The 22,808-nt window shown below is 38.7% G+C and overlaps 1 protein-coding gene across 9 annotated transcripts in view; it reads right to left on the reverse strand.

Moving 5' to 3' along the window:
• Positions 1-22,808, reverse strand: part of TRPS1 (transcriptional repressor GATA binding 1) — a 210,998-nt gene that overhangs the window by 53,141 nt on the left and 135,049 nt on the right. For 7 of the 9 annotated variants that reach the window (XM_090137922.1, XM_090137920.1, XM_090137918.1 and 4 more), the window contains one exon: positions 18,927-18,986. The exons of the other annotated variants lie outside the window; for them this stretch is intronic. In XM_090137922.1, coding sequence (XP_089994048.1) covers positions 18,927-18,986 — 60 coding nt within the window. The remainder of the gene's footprint in view (positions 1-18,926; positions 18,987-22,808) is intronic. 9 annotated transcript variants of the gene reach the window in all.

A 22,808-nucleotide genomic window follows, 5' to 3' on the forward strand; every position in this document is an offset into this window, starting at 1 on the left:
CTCTGGACAGCCTGTTCCAGCACCTCACCACTCGCTCTTTCAAAGTATCTGATTACAATATTTGCCTCGAAATAGATGAAGTTCATTATTATTACTACTATTACATTATTACTATTCTTCTTCTCCAACTAAAATCATAGAACGGCTTGGCCTGGAATGGGCCTTAAAGTCCATCTAGTTCCAACTCCCTGCCATGGGCCGGTTCTCACCCGTTAGATGAGGCTGCCCAAGGCCCCATCCAACCTGGCCTTGAGCACCTCCAGGGATGGGGCACCTACAGCTTCTCTGGGCAGCTGTGCCAGTGCCTCACCACTCTTCGAATAAAGAATTTCCTTCTCCTATCTAACCTACATCTCTCTTCTTTGAGCAATTTACTACAGCTAATTATTCGTTTGCTTATTCAGTGTATAGGCTACTGGTGCAGACAACCTGTACAAATACTGGAGATCTGAAAAAATAATACACAGCAACTTCAACTTTTACTGAGATACTCCAGTCTGGGATTTATATGAACTTGAGGCCTTACATAATCTTGTAAATATGTCCGGTGAAGAGTTTACTACTTGAAGATCTCACCCTAATTTCAACATCGTGATTTAAGGTCTTCGCTTGGTCAACTCTATGCTTTGGGCGTTGTTCTTCATTTTGCATTGCACAGAATTAAGAGCAAAACTATTTCACATGCCCTTACACCCAGGGGGGGTAATGTCAAGATGAAAAAGAAATGGGAATGATAAATGTTTTGCAGATGTTTATGTTATATCTTCTGAAGGCACAGTTATATCCTCTGAAGAGAAATCAAGTGTGCCATTAGGTAACTCAGGATATATCAAGGAGAAACTGAAAGGTCTGCCACTGTCCTTTTCTAACTGATGGCAGGCTCCGCACCCCATCAGTACGGCAATTGCTATAAGACTCTAGTAACTCAAGAGGAAGAGACTGGTCTCACAAGATTGGCCTTTAAACAACGATAAGATAGTGAGCGTGTACTGGCCTTTCTTTTTTCTTGTACTTCTCTTGCATCACATACTGCAAGGCACATTGTGGCACGGACAGTGGGTGTCTGTACTAGTTGCACTAACCAGATGCCTGGTAGCTGCAAAAAAAAAAAATTCTTTGGATGGAGACTACAAACACGGCTGAACTAGCAGCAGCTACTCTATTGGTCCTTGCAAAAATAGCCCGAACACGTACATTAGGGCACGTTTAAGTTTAAGCCTCTCCCACCTCTTTTTTTGCAAAAAAAAAGCTGGTAAGAGATTTCCCACCCAAAAAATAAAAAAATTTCCAAATAATACATACAGAAGACTGGAGCAAAGAAACATTAAGAAAGCGGACCATTACAATGTCTTATACACAGTCCCCTCATGTTTAGTTGCAGATGGCAGAAATGTCCTTTCACTACAGATTAACTCAGTGTGACTGCATGGAACACCTCCCTCTTCCTAGCTGTGTCTACATTTAGGACCAGGAAGTTTTACACGGCAAAATGTAAATGACTTGCAAAAAGAACTGCTGATGATGGAAAAAAACAGTTGCCCCATGGGTCCTTTCGAGCTCTGCTCTGGCTGAGGAAACTGAAAATGAAGCAGACAGGCTGCCATATTGCTGTCATTGCTCAAAGTGCAGCCTTGAAGATGCTCCTTCTATTGGTTAAGGAAAAAAAGTAGTTTCTCCTCACCTAGCGTCCTTGCCAATATTCTCTGAGGAGAAATTCCTCTGTTACATCAGATCTAGAGATTAGTTCAACTCTCTGTGGGTGAGTGAATAATACTATTACTGTGTTTCCCGACAGAGATTCTTAGGTCACCCTCCATACACCCCACTCCCAAATTAACAGCCCCTGAAAGATTCTTTTGTTCCATAATTCCCAATTTAAGACATAATCCATATTTTACACCATAAGTGATTGACTCAGAGAGGATTCTTACACCACAAATTAAAGATTATGGCTTAAATAAAAATGGAGGCCAAGGGCGTATTAGAAGAATTATTTCTAAATAAATTATTTCCAAAGTTTTCTACCAGCCATTTAGAAGAATATTTTGAAGTCACCTATCACCCAGATTTCTTCAGCTGTGTCACATGCATTTATCTTCTTTCTGTCTTTTCCCACCCCATGGATGAAAGAGCTACCATTTCAGAGAAGACAGGAAACAGTGCAGCAAATGGCACAGGACATCTTTTTCAGTGTGCCTACTTTTAAGTCCCACGTGCACATTTAGAATTGTTCTGGTTAATGTTTCACGTGTAAGACTGGCTTGGAAAAAGAAGTACTGGATTGGGTACAAATTCATGGCTGTAAGATGATTTATGCTGAACACTGTGGAAAGCATACCGGGCTGCTCACACTTGAAACAGAAGCCAATAAGCAGTCGGATGATTGTGAACCAGCCCCTGAACACACTCTCATGTGGAAGATGGCAGGGAAATGACTTAACCACTGCTTTCCCTGGAAATGGGGAACATTTCATCTTTTGATCTTTTCTTTTTTCTGCTTATCCAAAAGGCTTCACAGTTGAATTCTTTTTAAGACAAATGAATACTACTACAGAGGTCATTTGAGTCCACTTTTAAAATCCTAAATAATAAAACTGCAAACAACACAGTATCTGCATTTCCAGTTCATTCCATGCTAACAGTCTGATGCAATATGACGTTCAGAGATGCCTGCTTTCTTTATGAAGCTAAATGAGTTGAAAGACGACATAGTTTGAGCTATGACATTACTCACTGTGTAGATTGTACAACATATTTACACAAACACAATATTTCCAAATGCCTAGATTATCTCCATGTAGATGAAAATAAAGGCATGATGACTAAGGATGACTTACACTAACTAAAGAGGATTCTTTTTTTTTATCCTTTTTTTTTTTTTCCTCCCTTGCTATTATGTACATATTTTTCTGGATTTTTAGATTTTTTCCTTAATTGAAAAGTTGGGTTAAATTTGTAACAAACAATGATCTGTTCAAAAACGGTCTATTCCAAAAATAAATCTGTACATATTAAAGAGATAGTCACCACCTCTGCCTAATTTATGTGCCTCGCTTACGATGATACCTCTGCTACAGAGAAAGGATGAAAGGATGGGCAAGGCTGTTCATTTACCAATAGGAGCTCTTTCCTTGTTGGTGAAAGACCTTTAGAGAGGGACAGCAGTGCCTTAGGTTGTCCCCCCTCTTCATTATACTTAATTCAGGTGCCTTTAGAAAATCACTGATGCAATAATTCAACAAGCTCACATCAGGTGTTCATCTCTTTCTCTAGAAGCATAAAGAAAGCCAGAAGAGATTGGATACCTTCACTCATTAGGTCTGTTGCTTTGCAGTCTTCTGGAAAGGCAGAAAACTTACAGCAAAGAAGCAGAAGCAGCATTATGCCTGACTGTGGCATAGGAGTCATTGCAGGAATATTGCCTGAAGCAATTCTGTGTGAAAGTGAAAACAGCTCTTTCAAAATAAGTTTCTCACCGAAGTGCACTCTCTACCAAACTGTGAAGCCTCCTGGTGGAGAAGACTCTCCCAAGCATCATGTAAAGCCAGATTATTCTGTGGCCTTGAATTCAAAAGAAGAGCAGGCTTGAGGAATCCTGGCTCCAACTGAGTAGCTGGAAAAATCAGGCTGGAGCTGTGGCGTTCTGTAGAATGGAAGATGTAATTTGCAGTGGAGAGCTCACACAGAGGCTATCAATGAAACTCTGGCTTCATCATTACCGGGCCTGAAGACTATACTGCCTTCTTACTATTTTATGCCATGATACACACTTCAGGTTTTGTGGTACTTTGCAGAATTTGGAAGCTGATTCACTCACTTCAACTTAAGTTTCTAACAACTTTGCAAACAGGAACTCCCACCTCTATACAAGTACAGAATGTTGTAGACTTACTTCAAATCATTAGCAGAAACTCTGGTAGCAAACAGGAAATCAGCAGCACTTACGTGACAATTGTACCTGCTTCAGGATTGTATTCACTATTACCATGAATCTCTTACTAGTCATCGAAAGCCAACTGGAGAAAAGTAACAAGACAGAAACCAGTTTATTTCAAGTCACAGCTGTTTAGTTTTTACCTTGCTTATATTTCATGGAGAACATGACAGGCTTGCTAGGTGTACAGCTAATATCAGACATTCTACAAGCCTCTGTAGTAGAGAAGTTAGATTCTGTCAGATGAAAGAGGTCTTGCTGCTTTCAGAATCACAGTAAACGCTGTAAAAATGAGTTCCATACAGTGAATCACTCCTCACAAGTTTTCTTTTCTGGATTTATTTCTTTCTACCATAATTCATCAGAGACCAAGTTCTCCTCGTCTCTGTAGTTACAAACTGTGGAGATCATAGTGTTAAGCACAGCCAAGTCTCCTCACCTGACTTCCTCTCAAACTAGAAAATTCACAAAGAACTGGCTATAATTAAAAAAAAACCCCACAGTATGAAAACTGTGAGAAAAGTAGCTTACAATATATTATGCTGTTTGTTTTTGCCTTCTGGTAGATTTTGACAACAATATATGCAAACATTATGAGAAAGAAACACCTTCTGTGATCCACCTTTCTTATATACATTTTCCCATTTTCTTTCACATGAAAAAGAGTTTTGCCACAGCAAGGAGACCAAGAGATTTTCAGGGCTTAAACCTAACAGTTTTTCCACTGCGTAGTCCATAAATAATTGTATATTGAAGGAATTACAGAAGATTTAAAAAAAATAATGCATCACTATTTCTAAGTGAACATAAAAGGACAAATTTCTAGTATCTGCAAGTTAAGAAGAAAAAGAATATGAGAAGTGGACTTTTCTGTAAGTACTAAGAAAGTTTTAAGACTTATCTGAAAAATACTTACCATGATCAAAAATTGATGCATCTTACACACCTACTTTCAAATTCTATTTATAATGAATTTCATAACTTAAAAGAAAAAACAAAACAAAACAAAACAAAAAGGCTCTTTATGTCTCAGTATTTTCGGAATTACAAAGCAATATATGAAAGCACTATTTTTTTAATGAAGCAAAATTAACTTAATCTGAACATCCTCAGGACAGTACGAACACTATTTTTCTTCACTACAAACCAACTCAACTTTTTCTCAGTATTTAAGAACTACCTTTAGATTTTAATTTGAAAATCCAAGCACTCCTCCTGTTTCTAAATCCATTAATTACACTGTTTATATCCACAGAGTTCTGTTGGCATGGAGCATCACTTCAAGATATTGAAACTGAAATAATTTTAATCTACTGTCACATTCATTATCTGTTCATTATACACTGTAGAACTCAAAGATGAGTGCAGGAATTTAAGAAGAAAAGATGGAACTGTTAAAAAGAAAATGCAGTTGTCAAGAATGTTTGCTGTCTATATAGAAAATACTGAGAAGTCTTGGGAAAAACAACAACGACAACAACAGTTGTTAAGTCATAGCTTTAGTACAATTTTTCATACTGTACAGTTTTCAAATATATATTGAAATTTTGGTAAGTGGACTGTGGCTTCTAAGATGACAACATCAAAGAAGCAAACCCATGCCCCTGGGTACAGCAGATGACTTTCAATCATTGCCTCTGAAGCTGATGACTCCTCTTTTGCTGTCTGATAAAGCCTTCTACCTTGGACGGGTGAGAGGAAAACTTAGAATCTGTACCACATCAAGAGAGGTGTTAAGCATGGTGCCACAGAAGTTTGAGACTTTCAGATTTAAGGTAATCTACAGCACTTTCCAAGTAATGAATTACTTCTTGTCTGCAGGCAAAGTGAAGAATGGGAATGAACCTCTAGTGTGCATGTAGCACACTAAAGCCTGTTTAAGAATTAAGTTTAGCAATTCACGGAACAACTCCAGTGATTTCAAGGGGATATTAAGACATGTAGATCATTGTAAGAATCATAAAATGACAATACAAGAGGAGGGAAGTTCTCCATAGCACTGTGATTTCTTTTCACCTTGAACCATCACCAGAAGGTGATATAAATTTGTGCCCTTTTGTATGCTGTCGTCTCAGCAGTGCCATCAGCATCCAAACAGAATAGCAAGTCCAATGTCAACTAAGAACCACCGTGAGTACTGCGGCAGTTGGGACTGCTTTGCAGTTAGGGTGTTGCAAACCAAGACACGTGAAGTCAGGTTCTAACTCCATACATGTGCACCTGTTTCTGTTCATTTGAGACTGTTATTAACCAAGTTCAGTATTTTTTACAATGACACCATGTCTAACTGTACATTTAAGGAGTCCTTTTAGAAACCTTCCTTCAGCATTTCAGACCAGAATATACCACCAGCCTTAACCATCACTTACATTTACTACCATCTGCATTTGCAATTAAATAACAAGGGTACAGTACAAAGAGAACAAAATCACTCCCACCGCCCATTAAGGAAACTAGAATTAATTCCACTGATCTTCACTCAACCATCGTTAATTAAAAGATCATAAGCATATAAGTGGCTTTGATTTCTTCTTCTAATATCCTCAATTATTTATTGTACCCACCTTCTCACATCTGTGCACATTTTTCCATTAGATGAATATAAAATATAAATGTTGTTGAACTTTTGAGCATTTTCTACTGGAGCACAAATGCTATTAACTCCTTAGGAAGCTTAGGCAAACACATCTGTTAGTCAGCCGAAGTAAGGCTAAGTAACGTTAGGACAAACGGAACATGCAGAATATATCTACAAAGCCATCTGAACTCCTGAAATGCTCTTTATCTACCTTATATATGAGTACCTATAAGAAAGCCTCTGAGGTAACATTTCTAAGGACTTGCTACTAATACTAATGATACACTGTGCTGACATAAGGCCTTGGAAGTTTCTTCTCCATGAGTGAGTAGGAATGAAGTTCACAGGAGTTTATAATGCATGTTCTTAATGACTACTCCTGCAGTTAGACACCTGCAGAAGAAACCCATCAGGCTGTCTTAAAAGTCAACAGAAAGCAAGTCTCAACTGCATTTTCCTGCTTTCTGCATTTACTGATATTTTCACATATACAACAGTTAAAACTTTACCATATGTGTCTCTTTCCATTATTTATTCTATCATGTAAGCTATGATCACTATAAAGCATTTCCACTGTGCACCATGTAATGTATCAGCTCTACATACTTACTTGGTTTCCATTTATTAGCATTTCTCCAATTTCAGGCTATGCAAGAACACATTCTTATCCATGTTACAAAACAGGTCATTTCTACCCATAAGTAAAAAAAAAAAAGAAAAAAAAAAAAAAAGATTTAAACTGCTAATCATATTCACATCTCTGAAATGTTAATCCAGGACTGTACCATATCTGTTCTATCACAGAAGACCTCTGAAAACCCTTACTAAATAAAGCCAGAGTTCTGAAGAGTACGAAGTTAATAGAGCAAAAATAGCTCACCACAGTATTTATTATAAACAACTGCCTTCTGAAGATGGAAAATCAATATCTACGTGCAAACAAAAGCATTCCATGGAAAATGTTACAGAAAAATGAGTCCCCTTTCACTACAGAACACTGGAAGTTCCCCTCCATCCCTTTTCCTTTCAGTGTGGATAATTTTATTTAAAAGAGCTTGTCTGCTTACGTCTGCACAGAAGCTGAAAAATCATGAAGGGTTCTGGGTGGCAAATTCTAGGAGACTTTTTTCTAAGTGTAGGGAAGAAGATACACAGCTCAATTCCTATTCTTGGAGAGAGGAGATGGAAAGAAAAGGAAGAAGGAAATCTTTGGTAGTGTTCTGAGAAACAAGAACTATAAAATAGGGCTTGCTCCAGTTTCAGGAAGAGTTCAAGCTTTACCAAGAGCTGGTAACCACATATGATGACTCCTTGTTGAATAAAATCCCAAATCTTCCACTACTGTCTCAGAACCAAATCAAAAGAACCTTTATTCTAGTACACAACCATTCCTTCAAATACAAGAATTTCATGATGAGACACACTATCCCACAACAGATATACACAGAAAGGCTTTAGATTTTCCTTAACCGTATTGGTCAAGAAACTCATTGCTGAACATCACGTTATTCTAACAAAATGCATGTCTCAGAAATGATGTCTTATATTTAGATGTCCCATCTGTACCTTGAAATTCCAAGAACAGAGGAAAATCCCATCCACTCCCTGTGCTACCATTCCAGAATGAGAAAGATAAGTTGGAAAGCTAGCTCTCCTGCCAAATGGACCCATTTCCATGGTCACGAATCATCTTGATGTCAAATATTCCATTAAGATGAAAAGACAGATAGGAAGATACGCTATCATTTCAGTCAGACTAGCCACAGGGAGAAAACTTACACTTCAGATTACAACGAGCAAAGCATTTATTTTAAAAATATGTGCACAAATAAAAGCAGAGATGAATTGCAAGTGTAATATCATCTGAATTCAGGAATTTTTCTCAGATGAAGATTTTCATCTCCCTTAGGCCATAAGCAAAATTAAACATTGGAATTTCAAAGGATGACTACTGGTTTAGATGTTGTTTTCACCAGTGGAATGCCATGTAAGGCTGCTGATTTTTATTTTTATTTTTTGGAAGTGCTTTAGAAATTAAGGAAAATTGCATTAATTGAAACTGGATATCATCAAAATTAGAATGATCAAATGGAACTTCACTATTTTTATTATATTGTTTCTTAGGTGATTTGTTTACCAGTGAAAGTCACCGTATGTGATCTGAAAGGCGCTGTTCACTGATATCTTGCGATCAAAATAAAGACCTGATCCTTTTCCTTGGCCCTAAATGACAGTTGCTAATTCTGCACTATTCTATCCAGTATCAGCCCTCTTCTCAGGATAAACAACTTGTGCATCAAGATTTCAGTTACAGTAAAAAATGATCTAAAAGTGACTTTTGGGTCAAAACACATTCCTCCCAAAAGTATACAACTTCTGACTGTTTGGAAGCAAAAAGATGGGTTCTAGAAACCAGAAAACCTTCCTGTCAAATTTACACAGATACCAAGGATTAAATAGATAGAAATAAATATATATGCATATATTCATGTGTATTTTCTACTTCAACAGCTTTTTTCCTACTTTCTGTTATGTGGTAAGATTTTTTTTCTTTTCACAGTGAAAGAAATAGTTGTGTAAACCTGAGCTTTTGCCCTGCTGCACAAATAGCTTGCATTTTAGAGTAGCTTTTTAGTATTCCTGGATTTATTAACCATTTACTTTGATGTGAACAATGATAAACAGTACCAAATACCAACTGGGCAGAACTATACAGAACAAGAAAGTACAGAGGCCAGGACAGTGCTGCCACACTGAGGCTTTTCTATTTTCAGCTTTTAATTCATTGTCTTCCACCTCACCAAGGTGCCAGTCTAAATACAGTCCTCCTGAAAGCTGAAGTTCCTTTTCCAACTCCTCCATTCCATCAGATGCTGATTTAAGCTGAACAAAACTACTTTCCCTTTTGCATTTTTGCGCACATGCTTTCACCTTCTACATGATCCCCTCTAGCCCCTGCAGAAACTGAAAGCAATACATCCAGAAAAAAAGGAGAAACAGATCTATGCAAGGGTAAGTGAGAAGAGCAAAAGCCCTAGACTGAAGGAGGTGCTGTGGCAAGGCCAGCACTACTCATGACTCCTTACCAGGAGATACTGTTTTCTTTTCTGCAAATGAATGTACAGCTTGACCTTGTTGAGAAACCATCATGAACAGTCTGTATGCTTCTAATAGTCTCTGTAATAATCCCTACCATGATTTTTCCCAGGATAAGTCTGCAATCATTTAAAAACATCCATTATAAAAAGCAGTGATCTGCAATGACACAGCCCCATTACCACCCATGCTGTAGACTGCTCTATGCCATACAGCATGACACACATTACACGCATGTTGGCCTATCATCCACACCCTGCTGCTGAGTTGAAAAATACCCAATGCCAACACTTTGCTAAGCCAGTGGAAATACATTTCTTTGGCTCATTTCCACATGTTACACAATCTCATAACGTGGTTTTAAGTAAAGTAAGTTTGGAAATGTAAGGAGATTTAATTAAGGTGACCAATTCTAACTTTGAATGTGAGAGAGAGAAAAAATAGATCTAAAAAGAAAATAAGCATTCTACTCAAAATTACTTGCACACATTTCAGGAGTTTGATATGCAGCCATCATCTTCTGTTTACCATTACCATGGACTTAAGTTCTAATAATATATATTTCTGTGTTTGAAATTCCCATAAAACTTAAACAGAGTTAGATGTATGAAATAGATGTGATCCCAGTCTACCACTGATTAGTCAAATATATTCATTTATTTCACAAATGCATTAGATTTAATTTCATACATTTTTAATGCTCTTATTAACTCTGTTATTGACACTTTTTCTTTCTGTATTCAAACTATTATTTCTAAGGGATGGGTGTTAAATGCCAAACCTCAGAGCCCAGGCAAGAAATCAATCTCTGCCAAAGCAATGGGAAAGTAAATCTGTCCTGTACTTCTTGCCTGCAGCTAGACAGACAGCACTGCAGCTACTGCAGTTTACAGCAGCCCTAACCAACACTGATCTTTTCTCCAGTTTCTACAGGCCCTGATGGGCTTTATAATCCTACCCAAATGCCTGCTGGGCTGCCCTAACCCAGTTCTCTCTCCTCTGCTGGATTCAGCAGGTTCCCGCAGGTTGGCGCTCCTCAGCAGAGGAGCAGAACCAGCTTCATCCCCTCCAACAGGAAACAGCAAAATTTTGTTACAGGCAGTCCCACACCACTGATTTCACAGCCTAGCATCACCGAGGTAAAGCAGCAGCACTTCCTAAATCAGACACCAAATTCAGGAAAAAAAGGGGAAAAAAAAACATTTCACATATCTCTCACAGGAGATTTACCCAGCCTACTCCTTGCCTGCCCAAAAAAACATATTCTATCATTTCATTAACAAAGCCAAGGAGCTCACGCTGTGGCATCTCATCGGAGGGCACTGGAGTTAACAATGCGAGTGTGAGCTCCAGTGGCCATGGCAACAGTAGCTAATTCTTCTTCCCAATCAGGGTGGCAATTCTCTCCCATGGCTTGAATCAGTTACAAAACAAAATACGCTCAAAGACCTTTCAGAGCCAATAGCCTTGCAGCTAATCTGCTAATAGGAAATAATCTGCAGCTAATATACACATTCCAGGGCAGCAGTCTGTTTTCTTAATACTTTGTTACATGGGCCTCTTTCCAAAGAAAGCATAGCAAAGAATAGAAAACAGACATTCATTAAAAATAGTATAATACTACCTGGCCACTATTAATGCCTGAAACGTGCTGCAACTTGCATGGCTCTTAACTGGTGATCTGGAGAGGCAGCACTAGATAAACTGAAAGCGATGCAATTAGATAAAAAAAAAGTTACATACAGGAGTGTGAAAAATCAGACTTGAAATAATTTCCACATTTCTCTCTTTTCCTCTGGCCTCATTAAAAGGATCCATAGGCAAATGTACTGATTTTACAATTATGTGCATCGGCAATTTACAATCTAGACGGATACAAAAAAACATGTATTAATAAATAGCCATTTATGGTACACTCATCTACCAGTGTGGTGCAGGTTCAGACATACATTCTGCTGCCTGGGGTAAACACATAAGAAAACAGCAGACATGGGCAGTGGGTGAGAGAAACATGCTGCAAAGCCAGCCATGAATCACCCACTCTGCACCAGACATGTCAGGAACACTTTACAACATGGCTTGGTTTGAATTTTGTTAAGTGTAGCACTATGCTTTTGAAAGCCTTCAGTATCAGCTCTGGTCTGCTGTGGCCCAGGTCCAGGCACTGAGAAAGGCAGGGTGAGTTCCAGCCTGTTTGGGACACGATAGTTACTATCTCCTGCGTGCAATTAAAACATGAAATCAGAGATGCAGCACTGATGCTGGGTTAAGGAAAGGAGAATTAAATTCTCCCCCTGCAAGGCAAGATGTTGCCAATGGAGATGGCTGAGACAGCAGAGAGCTTTCCCATCTTTGCAATCATCTCTTCTCATCAAATGTAGCCCCAAACACCACATCTGCACCAGGAAGATGGTTCAAGAGCAATTAAAACTCTCCTGATGCCTAGGTGTATATAATACTACATTTCTATTTCTTTTTCCCCACCACTGGTAAAGGCACAGAGATAAGGTCATTTCAGGATGCTGCAAAGGCATCGAGCACAGTTAACAGACGGACTGCAAATGTTGGGGAAGACTGCAAAAGAAAGAAGTGACTAATGTGCTGTTCAGTGCAGCACAAGTCAAATGATCATCTATGGTTTTAGATACAATTGTTATTTGGACCACCAAAATGTTTCATTTCTAGTCCATTCTGTTAACTTCCAGAATCTCTCATTAATCACAGTGACAGTTCACAGATTGTCTCTTGTTCCTAAGATGACTGTTCTCTCTAATTTATGCTGCAACATACACAATTTCTATGTCTATATTTAATATGAAGCTGTTTTCTTTTAAACACAGAGAACAAGAAATACATTTCTCCATTATGATCTTATTTTATTTTATTGAAAACTGCTTGAGTCCCGAAGTGTGTGAGACTTGAATTGAATTGAATTGAATTGAACTGAATTGAATTGAATTGAATTGAATGGGAAGGCACCTAATGTGACAGACGAAGAGTTTTAGGAGGAACAACTTTTTTCTCAAACCATCATTTAATGTCTGTTATGGGACTACTCAACACAAAGGCCTTTGAAAATGGTAGTTGCCCCCAGTACAGAAATAAAAAAGAGATGATTTTTAAAAGATTCAGAGCATGGCTAACGAAGAAAGACTTCCTCAACCACTGTGGCCATCTTCTTCACAGGGAATTGCTTTCTCTGAAGTACCTGAAGATTTCATGCCATGCAATCAATTTCTAAAGTGCCTTTCATTCCCTCGGTCAATTAGACAATTTATGAAAACCAGTAAAAATTGGTTGTTTATAGATAAGCGTCAAATGATTAACAGTGAGCTCCTTCTGCACTTGGGTCATTTGTCAGAGCTGCTTCCTGCACCAGCTCCCTTTGAAGTCGCATCTGGGGCGCATGCTCCTGCCCACAGGCAGAGAGCTCTCCAGACTCACTCTGCATGGTGGCCTTCTTCCCTGGAAGCCACAGCAACGTTATCTTTGCCTGTCTGCAAGATCCAGATGAAGCAAGATGAGAGCCTGAGAAGTTCTTGGGTAAGAACAGAAATAACTGTACAGATATATACAAACATTGTTCTCTCCATTCGTGCGAGGGCTGGATTGCATAAAGCTGTGTTACAAGTACACAAGACCAATGCACTGTGATAAATCAAATTTTACCTGACCTTGCTCGAGCAAGGGGTTTTGCTGCTGTTTAGCAGTTTAGTGTCAGTGTTTTGGTTTTTGTGACAGCTATCTCACAGGAACTGACAAACTACATGATTTACCTTTTTTTGTTTGTTTGTTTATCTTCTTTTGGTTCTGCAGCTCATTCCCACTCTTTGTTAAACAGCCTGAATCATTCTGAGCACATTCTGCAGAGAGAATGAGACTTCAATAGTGGTGAGCACTAACCTACTTCTGCTCTCTAGCCACTGGCACAGAAAGTAAATGCTCCTTGATTTTGATGGAGAAACAGAAACAGGTCATGGCTGAGGGCTCCTGAAATTGCACTAGAATCTTTAAACAGGTTGAACACATCGCAGTCTCACTGCTCTTTATCCCTGACAAACCCACAGTGTGTGGTATCTGTTCACCTTAATAATATTGTAAAGAGTTGCTTGAATGAAAAATTGTGCAAATAGTCAAGAAGAAAAAGAAAAACAAATAAATACCCCTTTGCATCCCATTCTGGCTTTCCCCCGGTTCTGGATGGTGATGGTCTGGTCCACAGCTCCTCGAGTTGCTGTGCCCTGCAAGTCTTTATTTGGTGAGAGTCCCAAATGAATATTGCCCACTTCTTTACAAACATGAGGGAGGTAGAATAAGAGAGAGAAGAAAAAAAAAAACACTGAACCCTTTAAAGCTGCATGATTTTCAGCACTGAAGAGTGCTTTTATTTCTCTTTAAATCAGTTTTTATAATTTGAGTTGTCATGACAACATGATGCAACACTTCACTGCCATGACAATCTGACAACTTTCAAAAACAGTAAGTGCTGTTTTTACTCTGTTTTTCAATCGCTCCCAAGGAAACAAGCTGTTATTTACTTCTGTGACGAAACTCATACGATACCATAATGGATCCAATGTCAAGAAAAATTAAAGCATAGAATGGGGGAAAAAGGAATGGAAAATGTGCTTTTGTGTACATAATTACTCCATAAAAGTACACATTTTTTCCGCTTTCTTATCCCAATTCACCACCATAACTTTGCTCATTTCCACCTACAAATTCACGGACTTTGTCCTCAACCCAACAAGAACTGGTCCTCGATTAAATACAAGATCACTCACAATCTCTTTTCTAACCAGCAGGTTCATTTGGTAATTTCATGCTTGGTTGTGTCCTAGCATTTGGATACCACATAACAAACATAAGTCAATGAAATCTCTCTGTGACCATGAGTTAAATCCAAGAGAGCTATTTATTTGTAAATCCCACCAACATAAGTGAGACTTCTATGGGGACCATAAACCCACTCTGTGAGAAAGAGCCAGGAAATATTTCCAGACACTGGAACTTGGTTATCTACATTGTTTGTTCAGCTGCGGCAAAAATCACTGGGATGATTCCTATTCTGTCTATCAAAGCAATTGTGAGGAGTTAACATGGATGCAACCACTCCATTCTTAATCTGAGGCAGTTTGATACTACCAAAATATGGCAGATGGCCTCAGGGGTATGGGATGATGTTAAGGTCATTTTATATAAGGGGATAGAAATAGTCATTTCCTAGCAGCCATTTTTGAGGAACAGGAAAAAGTTGGAAACACTTGACATCAAAATACACCATGCTAAACGCCACTTCATGCAGGGGTGTCTGATGGAGGCTCCGTTAAAGCACGAAAGTATTCATGTAGTCTGCATTCCCAGATCCTGCTTAACTGTGAGAATCTGCTACTTAAGGTTCTTGCACAGGTCATTCAGTGGGGCTTCCTCGCACCTGCCTCCCACCCTGTTTCAGCTTTTTCCTCACAAGATGGACACAATGAGGAGGATGCTTAAGGAACCCAAGGGCCTTCAGCCTGATGCAACAAAGCAATGTCTTTAGCAGTTCAATAGTCCTTTTAAACTAAAGACATTATGTAATGCCAGGATATGAGAAGCAATACTGCTTTTAAGACACTACAGCTGAGAAACTTGTTTGTGTACAAACTTACCTCTATGATGAAGTGTTAAAACCATACAGTTATGTGAAGGCAATATTTTGGAAGTAAAATTACGTATGTTTTGCTGCATCAATACCTAATAATAGAACATGAACAGTTCTACAGACAAATAAAATCAGCACATTATCACGATTAATATTTTATCTCCCTATTTAAAACATTTCATGTACTTTGGCCACCCCATTCCAAAGGTTAGCAACTATCATTTACCCATATGTGGCTCAGATAAAGGTAAGCTAAATCACAGATTTCAGTGCCTCACCTTCTCTTCTATGAGAGTTCAAGACTTTGGTTCTCAGCATCTTATGAGATAGGAGCTTGTGAAAGAACTGAAACAGTTAAAAATCAGTTGCATCCTGAAAGATCTAATCCAGTTCCTACATTTCTATAAGGGACTCCTTCCACTGATGACTACATAACCTAAACCAGAAAATAAGCACATAAGGTCCTCATTAAGAAAAAAAAGAAGGAAAATACCACTTCACTTCCAAAATCCCACACAGTTCTAATTCCACATCTTTATGTCTCTATTTATTACAAGTTCCAGTTGACAGGAACAGATATAGCTTTTGTTTCCACTGGTATCTCATTAGCAAAACAAGGTTGCCAAAAGCCAAAACAGTTCGAGATGTTGTTTCACAGAAGTTGCCTATAAACCAATTTTTGTTTATATTTATCAGACAAAATGTCTTTTGTTACACAGGTCTACAGTCAGGATTATCCTGCTTTTATTCTCCCTACAGGTAGTATCCAATCAAAATTATGGCATTTATTGCTCTACACTCTGAAAAAACACATTATATGAAAAGAGTTCTTCTAAATCAAATGCCTAGGCACTGCTGCTCTAGGCTACAATTTCTTGTTGAATCAGGATGATGTTCGTTACTTCACAGACATCTCGACAGGACAAAGTCAGTCTGAGTGTGACTGGTCTCTGTTGCTGCTCATAGCTATTGATGTCAAGTGTTTCTTAGGAAATTGCTTGGGTGGAAGTTTGTAGCCTGATCTCTCACTGTGCAGTAGAGGGAGAGGTGAAATTCAGAACAGAGCAGAAAGGGAAAAGTGGCATCTCAGGATAATGCTCAAGTTTCTGAACAGCAAAACAGCCACTCGAGTCAGAGACTTATCTGCTGGGAACCTGCACTTTGACCCTGATAGGCAGATAGTAAAGACACTCATAGGCACCATTTAGCCATTAACTTGAACTAGAAGGACAACGTGCCAGTGATAAATCATGACTTAATATGGCCTACAGAACCATGACAAATAGTGGACACATCGTGTGACGACACTGTTTAGTAGCAGATAAATTGGTATGGTCTGGGCATATTTTTAGACTAATGCAAATACTAATATGCATTTTCAGGAGTGCTGTGTTACTGACTTCAGACTGCTTCAATAGTAAACACTGACTTCTCTTTTTCATAAAATGGTTTTAATCACACAGAGAGAGGAAAGTGAGATTTTTTTCAACTCACTTCTCAAGAGATGACCCCAAACACACTGATGTGCAAAGAACAGGGACACCCACCCATATGTGATTATAACCTCAGTTGTGTGATGGATCTGTTTCCTGCTGATAGCGTAACAGGGAGCTGCAAATAAATATCAGGGCAATATGAGGATGATGGAGAGAAAGGAGGAGTGAAAGATGCATTAAAACACAGGAAAATGTCTACTGTCTGAAGATGGATGATCCAGAGGAATGTGGACAAATGATTCAATCCAGTGGAGAGGAGGAAAGAGGTAGCACCTATCGGCTTTCAGAAATCGCTGGTTTGGAAAATAACTTAACCATCCATCTAGCAGCACTCCTCTTAGATTCTTGCTTTAGTTCCCATTTACAAAAACATTTATTTTAAAACCAAGCAGACACAAATACCACAGAAATGCTGTAAAATAATCTGTAAGTCAACAAACTGTATCTTTACTTAGATTAAATGTATGAATACACTTCGATGCCATTTCAATGTGCAAATATACTTGTTCTTTGCATATATTTGATGTAAAAATGTGGGGAAACTGTGTTAGGGAAGCACCTAGAACATTTTGCATAGTACTACTAAATTTAAACCTGTAGGATTTAAAAATGACATACAGCATTACAAGGAACAGCCATTCAATGAATTACTGTACCTCAGAAAGGCATATGTTCACTGTCCTTCCTATCAAATTTGCTTTGTTTGCAGTAATGGACCCACAATTTGACTGTCCTTAAGGATTTTTTCTGAAGTGTCCATGACATGATCTTAACATGATTCATGCTTGAAGAAAGAACAAGTCTAGCAAGAACAGTAACATTACAAAACAAACACATTTCTCTATATTTTGAATGAAAATACAGACAATACAAGTAATTTATTATTCTCAATAAAAAAAATACTTTTTACTTCTGAATGGGCTTTTAATATCACAGTGAAAAAATACTTAAATACTTATAAACTTAGGTTAAATGTCACTTCTACAGCTCTAATAAAAACAACAGACATGTATGACCAGTGCTAGCATCTGACCTCTTAAAATACTTTTGTAAAATTTACTTTGTGTAGAAGAGCAACACTATCAAACATGAATATAAACAAGAGAAAGATGTAAGCATATTGTGTATCTCCTAATAAATTTTAGGCTGGTATGTGTGTACACACATCTCATCCAAAGTTCCTGTCTGATCAACAACAAAATATTAGAGCACTTTTGTAAGATAATTGCTATGATGTCCTTAGGAAAGCATCTTCTTTACTTGTATTCTGTTTTTGATATCCCATTTCATTAAGGTTGCTGTTAACATGGTTTAAAATGGAAGCTAAGAAAGAAGGTACAACATTAGCAGTACAACATATCAGAAGTGTATCTTGAATTCACTCTCTTTGTACTTAAGGCAAAAAGTCTGAAGCTGCTAGAAGCTATAGCAAACTTTTTATCTGTCAGCATTCACTGAGATTGTCAATTTTCTAAAGCAATACTGCAGACTGAAAACACTTGGGACTGCAAATGCTTTTTCTAACATGCAATTCATAGCAAAAGAGAGGAACGTGTTTAAAGGGAACTGTGGTAATATAAATAAATAAATAGTATTCTTGATCATCAATCTTCCAACAGTTTCCCACAGAATCTGTTGAGGAGGTACAGAAAAGTTGCTGATGACCTGCTAAAGGATTTCCTTCTTTTTAAACTGAAAGCAGCCTGAAGAAATTTTTGTATAAACCTACTATGTCAAATGTAATCAAGTTGTTTGGTAAATATTAGTGTATTTTTCTATCATCGGAATTTGCAGCAGAAGCAAATATGTAGGATATATGGCATGTAGCACACACAAACGAAAAAAAAGTTTGGTTGATGTTGCTTGAATGATTTATTTCTCTTTTATCCCAAACCGTGAGTGCTAAGCTTCATCACTGATGAGATTTAAGGGATATCACCACCTCTCATAAAAAAATTTGCATGTGGCACTATGTGTGTTTTAAGATGTTTCCTTGTCCGACAAGCAACATGCTAAAGCTCTCCATCCTTGATGAACATCACAGCCATCCAGAATGAACAACTCCAAGTCATATACATGGAATATGGTAATGTGTAATACCTTTTTTTTTTTTTTTTTTTTTAGCCAGACTGGACAGTCTCAAGTAGTATAACCTCTTTATTTCAGGAATAGACTTACCCTTGCATATTTGGACTCATTTGTACTGGACACAGTCTCTCGCTGATCACTGATAGCAGCCTGGAGGAAGAAAGTAGTATGCACTTGGATTTGCAATGGAACTCAGCTCTCACCGATTCCCTCAAAGTCTGACTGCCTTATGCCTGAGAGTAGAACATAATCCAAAATCCAGCACTTTATCTAGGTGCCCCTGAGCTGTTTTGAAAACTTGGCCTTGATCCCAGCCTGTCTCACCCTACTCTGATTTTCAGAGAAACAAACTGTATCACAGTCATTTCTACACCCAAAGCTTTCTTGCTTGCTTCTTGGACAACCCCCTCCTCCCGTGCTTATCTCAACAGCAGCCATTTTCTGTTCCTTTTGTAAATTTGCACCTCATTTCAGTATGACCTAGAACTATGCAAAATTGAACAGAGAGAAAATCTTATCTTAAAATGTAGAGACAAGAGAATGTTTGTGTTTTTTTTTTTAACTATTTCTTTTCAACCACCCATTTTTTCATTGAACTGCAATGCTAGCATGTCTGTGCTACTGATAGACTGACATTCCTGCAAAAAACAAGGAATAGCCACATTTCTTTCCTGCCTGCTTTCTTAGGAAGTACAGCATGGCATTCACAAATTGTCAGCTCCTGTTCTCTCGAGGTAGAAACCTGTGGCACATTCATTTAAACAGCAGATCTCTGTTCCTTAAACCACAGTGTCAGAGCTGTCTGTATTTACCATGTGTGAGATTGAGTCGTTACCAATCCCCATTGCCCCCCAAGTCAACTAATGTCATTACCAATCAATATGTAACATAATTTCAAAACCAAAGCTCCAGCTCCAACATCATCCCCAAAGATTATTTTATTACAGCACTTATCATTACGTGATCTTAAAAGTTAAGTCTCCCACGAGGGAACATTCCTTGATATTAGCCAAACCATGAGACTAACAAAAACTTTCTATAGTTTTAACATATGGATTACATTTGAACTGACAGTAAGTTTTCCTCTGGACCGATACCCTGTCACCTCTGTACATGGTTGTGCTTATGGGGCTCTTTTTAAGCATTGCTGCCCTGAAATAAACTCCTACTTACTCCTACAGCATTTCACACCAGCCAATTTAAATATTTTAATAATGAGTAAAAAGTTTAAAATGAAGATAAAATATTCTGTCAAGCCACAGACAGTGCTGACAGTTCAAAAAGAAAATGCTTTCTTTGCAGCATCCATCAGCATATCTGGCTGTAGGCTGTACTGTATCTCTGGATTGCTCAGGATTCCCGGTCTCCATCTCCTCCCTCTCTAAACCAAACTTCTCATCAGATGTGCAAATCAAAGAACCACCAAGACAGAAACAGACAGAGGCCAGCACCACAATGTGTGACTGGACGTCCTGCTGGAGGTCGGAGAGCTGCGGCCTTGGCCAGAGAGATCCAGGGTGAGCCTGGTGGTTCTGGTGGTTGTCGTGGTGGTCACCACAGCTGTGCTGGAACATTTCTGGTGAGCCCCACAGAGCTTCTCAGCCCCAGAAGCATCACCACAACATTCCAGAAAAGATGTCTTCCTTGGAGAGCCATCTCCACGAGGTATTAAGAGTCAGGTCAGCACTCAGGCGTACCTACAACCTACACAACTTACCGGCATTAGCCAGGAGAGCATTTCTCAAAGCAAACTCTGTCAGCTCTGAAGAAAATGGGGAGCACTATGGGCTAATGCTAAAGCTCTGAACGTTCTCTTGTCTAAGCATTTTTTGCAGAGTTAAGAAGTAAGCTAACAGATTCTCCCAGCATTCACCATGTTCTGGCAGAAGGAAATGCTTCAGATTTCATGGTTATTTGGGTTTCCGAGTGCCAATCACTGTTTCTGTTTTTATTTATTTAATAGCTATCTGAAAATGAGAAACTTAGCAACATATTGTGTAGCTGATTTGGCTGATAATGCCTTTTTTTTTTTCTCCCTTCCTGCTTAAGGAGAACATGGTAACAGAACTGGATATTTTTATTCCTCTCAGACAAGGCACTGCACTAAACCAAAGCAAGAAAAAAATGCTGAAAAGGAAAAAAATAAACTACTGCAAACTGGTGAACAGATCCATTTTCATGTATCCCCCTTTTTTGGATATTTTATTATTAACTAAACTAAATTCAGCTGTGCACAAAAATTAGAAAATCTTATACAAAAGCAGAATCTAACTGAAATGAGCTGATATAATTCTTTTTTTTTTATTTAGTTGTGAAAGACCTTAGCCAAGGAAAAAAGAAAAAAATATAGAATTGTATCTAAAGAGAAATCTAACTAGTAAAAATAGTTTTTAAGTTAAAAAGCAAATCAACAAGACAGAGAAGGCCCTAATTTGCTTCTCAGCACTGATATAGTTTGCTTCAGTTAATATTGTCATGTCTTATAGTTGAATTCTATAAACGTTTTCTGTGCTGATAGAGAAGGGTACACTTTGCATTCCTTTCTCAATATGGTAAAGCTGTAACTTATACCTCTGACTTATCATAGCATTGGGAAACACATGTTTTCCCCTTATTTGGTAGCACAGAGCATCTGGAAAGGAAAAGGGACATACTTCACAGTACCAACTGTGAACAACTATCACAACAGACCTGCCTAAAAAAGCTGGCATGCCACCTAGTTTGAGCAGGATATAAAAGCAAAGCTGCTGATGTGCCTACCGCTGCAGAACAGCTCAGGGTTCAACTACCCACCTTGCTGCTGGCTTCCAAGTGAGCCAGCATCCTCTTTTCCAATTCTTAGAGCAGCCTATAACGTATCAAAATAAATGACCAATTTACATGGGTAGCTATTTTATGACCAAAGGTGGAAGGAGGAGGAAGGCTATTATCAGTGGGAAGATGAAGGTCACAGAGCTGTGGTGCACTCTTATTTGCAGTGCATCCCATAAAGTATGAAGATAAGGCGGAAAAGGGAAAAGCTATGCTGTTTCTTCCCATTATAGAGGGCAGAGTTGTTAGGGTAGCTCCACAGCTGAATTCAGGATGCCCTTAGCTGCTGAAAACACAGGAATGAGGTAGACTTTAGGAACTTTGGTACTAAACTCAGTACCCTAAAAGCTAGGGTAGATAAACACCATGGGTCCCAGAAACAGCACCTTAAAGCTCAGAAACAGAATCAGCAATATTCAGCTCTGAACAAGTGCTGGAAGTTCTGAGGTTTGGCCACTCTGAGCAGATCTGTACCAGTCTTCCTGTCTGCCCTACCCTTGTGCTGCTGCAGGATCTGTTTTCCTTCAGAATAGCACATCTTATGCTTCCAATATTTTATTTTTATTTCTAAAGTGCAGAACAAGAGGTTGTCATTTAGTGGGAAGAGCAACCATTTTGTAAGAAAACCTCTAACACAAGAAGTGAAAGGACAAAGATTTATCTCCTTTTCCTCCAAAATGTCTCAGCCACACCTGGAGATCCCTGATTGCTGCACTGTAGGCCAGGACTTCTCCATGTGGGATGTGCAAACCACAGGGACTGGTAAACAATTCTGTTCAAGCTGCTGAGTGCTTCCTCCTGCACATGCAAGCAGCTGGGAGGTGGGGTGCTGCTGTTGCAGCTGATGATGGCTTTTAACATCATCCCATCTGGGAAGGCCTGGTCAGAGCAATGTCAGGAATGGTATGCGTCTCAGGGTCCAGTTCTCACCTTTGCAGTGATCCTCCCTTCTGACTGCATCTGATCACCATACACCTGGCATTTTTTAAATTTTCTTAGTATCCTACATTTTATTTGTGTCCAATAGCAGCTCTGGTCTAACAGACATTGAGAAAAACAAAACAAAACTAAAACCAAAAATGGCTTACTCTGAGCTCCAAGGAGTAGATAGCAATAACCTAGATGAAGGCTGTCAGAGAGGTGACATTATCACCCCCTGCA

The sequence above is a fragment of the Phasianus colchicus genome, chromosome 3 (genome assembly GCF_987193195.1).
Source record: "Phasianus colchicus chromosome 3, bPhaCol1.hap1.1, whole genome shotgun sequence".
Classification (NCBI taxonomy): domain Eukaryota; kingdom Metazoa; phylum Chordata; class Aves; order Galliformes; family Phasianidae; genus Phasianus; species Phasianus colchicus.